The sequence below is a fragment of the Embiotoca jacksoni genome, unplaced genomic scaffold (assembly GCF_022577435.1).
Source record: "Embiotoca jacksoni isolate LCO1_2020_lvr unplaced genomic scaffold, fEmbJac1.0.p SCAF_39, whole genome shotgun sequence".
NCBI lineage: Eukaryota > Metazoa > Chordata > Actinopteri > Embiotocidae > Embiotoca > Embiotoca jacksoni.
Window position 1 is genome coordinate 119,386 of NW_027185391.1, and position 7,577 is coordinate 126,962.

At 40.9% G+C, this 7,577-nt stretch overlaps 1 protein-coding gene across 1 annotated transcript in view; it reads right to left on the reverse strand.

Moving 5' to 3' along the window:
- ngef (neuronal guanine nucleotide exchange factor) overlaps positions 1-6,944 on the reverse strand; it is a 36,973-nt gene extending 30,029 nt beyond the window's left edge. The window contains exons 1-2 of the mRNA XM_069166478.1: positions 6,716-6,944; positions 2,945-3,050 (exon numbers count right to left, since the gene is read on the reverse strand). Coding sequence (XP_069022579.1) covers positions 2,945-3,050; positions 6,716-6,929 — 320 coding nt within the window. The 5' untranslated portion in view covers positions 6,930-6,944. The remainder of the gene's footprint in view (positions 1-2,944; positions 3,051-6,715) is intronic.
- Between the last annotated feature and the right edge of the window lie 633 nt (positions 6,945-7,577).

Consider the following 7,577-nt stretch of genomic DNA (forward strand, 5'->3'; position numbering starts at 1 on the left):
CACCACTGATGGACAGCTTCAACATCAGAAGTTTGGATATTTAAGATGAAACTGTCGCATGTGAGTCCTCCTACAGCTGATTCATCAGAATACAGCAGCTCAGTGATCCCTGTCAGGAGACTGTACACCGTACTTCCTGTATAAATACCACATCAGATATTCAAGGAGGTACCAGGGATGTTCTGCAATATGAGTTACTGACAAACATTCAACACACAATCTGATGTGGTTTGCTGCTTTGATTGACATAAGATGGACCTTTAAGACAGCTGGTACAGAACCGGGTACGACACCTTCCGTCATTAAAACATAAAAACTTTCCATCATTAAAACATAAAAACTTTCCATCATTAAAATTAAAAAACGTCCATCATTAAAATATATATATAAAAAAACTTCCATCATTACAATATCAAAAAGAACTTTCATCATTACAATATAAAAAAAACTTAGATCATTAAAATTTTAATTTTAATTAAAAAAAAAACAACTTCTGGCTGTTCCAAGAGAAGACAGATCTCATGTCAGTATTTCTACATCTACACACACTCAGACACACACTCAGAGGTCGATACACAACTCTATCATCAACATAAATATCATGCAGGAAGGAACTGAAACACTCGAGAAAGTAACCTTCCAAATCCAACTTGTATTTGAAAGGCTTTGCTATAAATGGAAGTGATTTACTTCTAAATAATAAATAATAGAGATCATATGCAGTGTAACCTTTTCTGTTGTGCTTTGTCGTAACTGCTCCAATAACTGATTAAGTTTCAGTATTGATGCACCTAAAGCATTACTTCTTTCAAAATTATTTAAAGAGATGCATTTTCAAAGGGGCTTAAAACTTATTTGAACGCGGTCCACTAGTTCTGAAGTGCTACCTGCTTATTCAAAGATGTGGTTTTGTTTCTGTGTGAGTTCCAGCCATCAGACTAGAAGTCCCAGTTGCATACCTTTTTTTAAATGTGGAAAAAACAATTCCAACGCTTAATAGTTCAATTGTCTACCTGTCTTTTCATGTTGGACATTATGATGGTTGACCTGTGATTTTGTTTGCTATTTGTTTATGTTGGGTTGGCTGGGAATTGTAAGATATGGGACCTTTAAACTAAAACGAGAGAAACTTAAACCACTTTTGTGTAGTGGAGCTTAATAACATGGAGAAAATGAGGTAGTTTTAAAAGTGTTGAAGCCGCTTGTTGCGAGCAATACACAGTCATCTTTTAAGTTATAGTAAGATAATGTTATATTTTAATGAAATCAAACAGTTTTTGATACTAAAAGTCATTTAACTGTAAGAAAGTTATGTATTTAACTCCTTAAAGAGTATTTATAGTTATGCTGAGTCTGTCATTCCCACACTTGGATCAAAAAGCCTACCTGTGCACAAGGATAATCAGTGATCCAGTGTTAGCATTAGCGTATCTCACTGATGCAGCATTACTATTGAGGGTTTACTCTCCAAACGCTATCAGAGTTTTTATTAAGTCACTGCTAATGCCCATCGCTGGCCATCTTTGTCAGCAGATTAGTTTTAAATAACCAACTCTGCTGCTGAATGTTGGATTATTATCTGCTGACTTCTGAAAAAGTAGCTATTTAAGGAAAGCTGGTTTCCCACAGAACTCGGGGACTTGTAGTCTTAAACTGAATCATGAGTGTCACCAAAACAGCCAGGATTGAAGTCTTGAAGGTGACGATATATTCATCACATCGGCTTTATTTTACTTCGTCATGGAGTCATTCAGTCGCTTTGCTCCTCCGCAGATCGCCTCTGTAAAGAAACCCCCAGTAGTTTCTTCCATTTCTGTTACTAGTTGTTGAAAACAGAAACATGAAGGTGAAACAGAAGTGGAACATTGTAACGACACTGAAGGAGGATTCAGTGCAACACTGTTACATTAGAGCTCCTGTTGGCTGCTGCACAGGTAAGTCTGGTATTCTACAGGTGAGTCTGGTATTCTACAGGTGAGTTTGGTATTCTACAGGTGAGTCTGGTATTCTACAGGTGAGTCTGGTATTCTACAGGTGAGTTTGGTATTCTACAGGTGAGTTTGGTATTCTACAGGTGAGTCTGGTATTCTACAGGTGAGTTTGGTATTCTACAGGTGAGTCTGGTATTCTACAGGTGAGTTTGGTATTCTACAGGTGAGTCTGGTATTCTACAGGTGAGTCTGGTATTCTACAGGTGAGTTTGGTATTCTACAGGTGAGTTTGGTATTCTACAGGTGAGTTTGGTATTCTACAGGTGAGTCTGGTATTCTACAGGTGAGTCTGGTATTCTACAGGTGAGTTTGGTATTCTACAGGTGAGTTTGGTATTCTACAGGTGAGTTTGGTATTCTACAGGTGAGTCTGGTATTCTACAGGTGAGTCTGGTATTCTACAGGTGTCCACTCAGCTGCTGTTTCAATGTTTCCCTCCACAGATGAAGCTCATCATCATCTTCAATGTCTCCTTCAGGTTCTCAGTAGAACATGAACCCTAACCCTATAAAGAGCCTCCAGTTCTCAGTAGAACATGAACCCTAACCCTATAAAGAGCCTCCAGTTCTCAGTAAAACATGAACCCTAACCCTATAAAGAACTTCTAGTTCTCAGTAAAACATGAACCCTAACCCTATAAAGAACCTCTATTTCACTGTAGAACATGAACCCTAACCCTATAAAGAACCTACAGTTCTCAGTAGAACATGAACCCTAACCCTATAAAGAACCTCCAGTTCTCAGTCGAACATGAACCCTAACCCTATAAAGAACCTCCAGTTCTCAGTAGAACATGAACCCTAACCCTATAAAGAACCTCCAGTTCTCAGTAGAACATCCAGGTAGACTGTGTTCTTCTTTACACAGACGTGTGCCGTGTTTCAACAGACTCTACGTGTACCTTTGCTCTCTGGGTGTGTTGCAGGGTTGGGCAGTGAAGTCATGCACACTCACCGTCTCGCCCCCGGCAACACAGGTGATGGGTGGGGCAAGAGGGCGTTAGAGGCGGAGCCTCCTGCTCTGGTAGATGGGCTGTGGTCCACACCTGACCTGCTGCAGTCTGGAGATAGACAGAGACGGAGAGACAGAGAGACAGATAGACAGAGACAGCGAGACAGAGACAGAGACAGAGAAAGAGACATAGAGACAGAGCCAAAGAGACAGAGACAGAGACAGAGCCAGAGAGACAGAAACAGAGAGACAGAGCCAGAGAGACAGCGAGACAGACAGAAAGACAGAGAGGCAGACAGAGAGACAGAGACAAAGAGACAGAGAGACAGAGAGACAGACAGAGACATTACATTTCATTTAGCTGACGCTTTTATCCAAAGCGACTTACAATAAGTGCATTTCAACCATGAGTGTTTTTTTTTTTTTTAATTTTTATTTTATACACTTTATTAATCCCCGAGGGGAAATGTCTTCACTACAGCAGGGGGGCTCTCAGGGGGGAGATGCTGCAGCAGGCTGCCACTAGCGCGGCGCCAGGTAACCTGACCTGAGGTGCATGTTTTTGGATGGATGTTTTATAGATGGAGGTAATGATGGAGGTAATGATAGATGTAATGATGGAGGTAATGATAGAGGTAATGATGGAGGTAATGATGGAGGTATTGATGGAGAATTCTGTTTTTTTCCTCAGACTGGATATAAAAGAGTTCGTAGCTTCAGGTCTGTAAAATGGTTCCGATCCAGAAGTGTCTTCAGCTGCAATACCAGCGAGTGCCACTAGAGGTCGGCTCCAAAAAGCCTCCGGCTCCATAGACTCCCATTCAACTTCTCTCATCAAATCCAAAGTGAATAAAATGTGTCCATCAGTTATCTCGGTGTTGTTAGCTAAAGTCACTCCTTCTTATTAGTTTTCTGGAGGTCCATCTGAAAATAATCCCTCATTCATTAGAAAAGAAGATTCAAGAAGACCTGTTTTTGGGGGCGTGTCTGTTTGATTGACAGGCCTGTGGTGCAGTCAGGTTACAGCTATTGGTGGGTGGGACATAGTATCGTCATGTTTCCGATCAGATTGGTCAGATCCACTGCTGGCTCCTCCCCCAGCTCGTCCAAATATGGTCACTTCCTGCTCCAAACCGCTCCGAACAAGCAAGATGGTGACGGACAGAATCTGAACTGGAGGATTCATAATGTTCACAAACCAATGATGACATCACTGATGGTTGATGACATCACTGATTGGTTGATGACATCACTGATGGTTGATGACATCACTGATGGTTGATGGTTGGTTACTTGATATGAATGAGCACTACGTGACTGTGTGACAGGAAGTGTGATGCTGAAGCCACATTTTAACCTCACAGGACATTAAAACATCAGATATGTTGTTACAGCTGTTCAAGGAGGACTGATGAGGTTGAAGCTGTTACTTGGATATTATTGGATCATTTTCCCCAATCAATAATTCAATACATGATATAATGTAAAAAATGTTTAACTGGTTCCCTTCAGCTGCTTCTCAAGGAGATATTTATCGAACAGCTCTAACAGGAGTCGTATCCTCAGTGATGTCACTGACTCTTCAACTCTTACAATGACTGTCATTGTTTGATCTGATGTGTAGTTAAAAAAAGAAATAATAATAATAATAATAATAATAATAATAATAATAAAATGGTTGGACTACATTTAAAACAAACAAGTAAGATTCCACATGGTTTTATTCCCCGTATTATCCTGTGGAGAATCAGGTCCTCATAGAGATGTAGAAACACTTCAATCTCTTTAAAGGCCTTTTTCTCTCCTTTATAACTCGACAACAGTTTCCTGTTGGACTTTCTAAGGTTTTCCTCTCAGAGGTTTGGTGTGATTTTTGCAGTGTTTGGATCTCAGTCATGCTGGATATTTCTCCCCCTGTCAATCCTCTTGTGACTCATGTCACAAGACACTTTCATTCAGGGGGCCTTTGGAAATATCTTTCCTGCATGTGTCTCCAAAGTTTGGGAGTTGTAGATATGAATGTTCCTAACAACAATGTTTGCTTCATTGATTATTCAGAACAATTAATGATCATTCAGGATCCACAGCACTCTGGACTCTTCTACACTTCAGAGAGGTATTGAAACATATATAAAAATGTAGCTTCATCATGAGCCAAACTGATTCTGTATATTATTTGGATTTCCATCACCATTCCAGTCTGTTTGGGTCTTCAGGTCCAGTTAGTCACAACTATAACCAGGACAGCGGTTTCAATGGGACCCAAAACAATCAGAACACATGACTCCAGCTGATGAAGAGGAGCCTCAGATAAATGTTCGTATGTTTGATTCAGGGGTTAATCTCTTTAATGTCTTCTACTCCAGTCAGCCCGGTTCTCCTCATCCATCCTGGTTCTCCTCATCAGGCCTGGTTCTCCTCATCCATCCTGGTTCTCCTCATCAGGCCTAGTTCTCCTCATCAGGCCTGGTTCTCCTCTCCACTCTCCACTGATCTGCTGTCTTGTATGTGCTCTGCTATCGAACCATGTGATCATATCCTGATGATAAAGTGATCATGTAAATGATCTCTACATGGCAGCTGCTAGCAGGTGATCAGATAAGAATATCTTCACATCAATGATCAGCATTTATTAGTTTCCTTGTTATTTTCAGCTCATGTTCAACCTTCCTTCATGTTTTATGGCTTCACTCTGTTTTATTTGTGACTTCCTGGTTATGTATTATCACTGACAGACGCTGGGCAGAGGTCAGATACTTTATTGATGTTGGTGTGTCTCTATGAATATGACTCCTACACAGAAACACGAGTATTAATAAGTCTATAATTCATCTGTGATCTATCAATAAAAACAGTTCAAATCTGCTGTGTGTTGTTGTTTAGTTGTAGCACACACGCGTCAGGTTGTGTTATGGTTGTTGGATACGGGGTCAGAGGTCGTCCTGGTGAAGTACAGGTGTTCCTCAGTTCCACCAGAACCAGTTCCTCAAGTTCTGTTCAAATAGATTTCTACTGAAGGATCTGTCTAACCAGCCTTTGTTCCACTTCCAACAACAATTACCTTTCAAAGGGATGACAGTGCAATACAATACAGTAAAGCATCGCCAACAACACCACCTCCACACAGAGACACTCCAATACACTCCAATACACTCCAATACACCCCAATACACTCCAATACACTCCAATACACCCCAATACACTCCAAAACACTCCAATACACTCTAATACACTCAAATACAGTCCAATACACTCCAAAACATTCCAATACACTCCAATACACTCCAATACGCTCCAATATACTCCAAAGTATTCCAATACACTCCAGTACACTCCAATATACTACAATACACTGCAATACACTCCAATACACTCCAATATACTCTAATACATAATATACTCTAATGCACTCCAATACACTCCAAATACACTCCAATACACTCCAATACACTCCAATACGCTCCAATACGCTCCAATATACTCCAAAGTATTCCAATACACTCCAGTACACTCCAATACGCTCCAATACGCTCCAATATACTCCAAAGTATTCCAATACACTCCAGTACACTCCAATATACTACAATACACTGCAATACACTCCAATACACTCCAATATACTCTAATAAATAATAATAATAATAATAATAATAATAATAATAATAATAATAATTAATAAATAAATCCTGCTCATGTTTCAGAGTAGGCTGGGTCTACGGCTCAGCGGGTCAGAAGGTTGGAGGTGGAAGTAGAGAGAAGCTGATGTGTTCTTACTGTCAGACGGATCTGATGACACCATCCTCTTCTTCCTCATGGACCGGTAGAAGCGAGAGTTCCTGCGGATCGGCTCTCTGCTGAAACCAGTGGTGGAGTCATCCTCATCTTCGTCCTCCTGGTGGCTCACTTGAACAGCAGCTGCTGGATGCTTGTCTGGGACTTCCTGTGATTTCTGGCCCCACTTCCCCCTGAACAGGGCCGTCACAGACATGGTCAATGGGCCTGTTTCCTTTTCTGAAAAAGTTTGTTCCGACAATTTGATTTGACTTAAAGGAAATCGGAATAAATAAATGTGTCATAATTATCCAGAATCCAGAGGTAGATCCATGATTAAATTTCAAAGTGAATCCCAGGAGTGAATAAATCAAAGTGAATAAGTTGTGAGAGAAAGTGTTCAGAGGTGTCCCTGCTGTCGCTAACAGGCAGCCGGTACAAGCAGCAGAGTGCAGCTTATTTCTGCCTAAGCTGTAATTACTGCATTTATGACCGTTCCCTCTCCTGTACTTTGTCCCTCCCTCAGTCGCTCACCTACACCCTGTTATGTGCTGACATTCCTCAGCTCAACCTGGCCTCACTGCCTCTCTGCTCTTAAACCCTCCCTGTTGTGGAACCAGAAAAGCCACCTGCTGACTAACAGTCTGTCAACATTCTGTTGGGTTTTCAGATTCAGGAGGAGGTTCAGTTATTCACAGTGCAAAACAGTCTGGAAATCCTTTGTGTGCAGAGTTTCAGCCATACAGTAGTTTTATCTGCAGTCAGCTGACAACCAGAGTTCAAAGTTCACTTCCTCTGTTGTTCTGCCATAAGTCTCTCTGTTCTGCCCTTTTAGCACTGACCAAGCAAATAAGAAGGAAAGAAA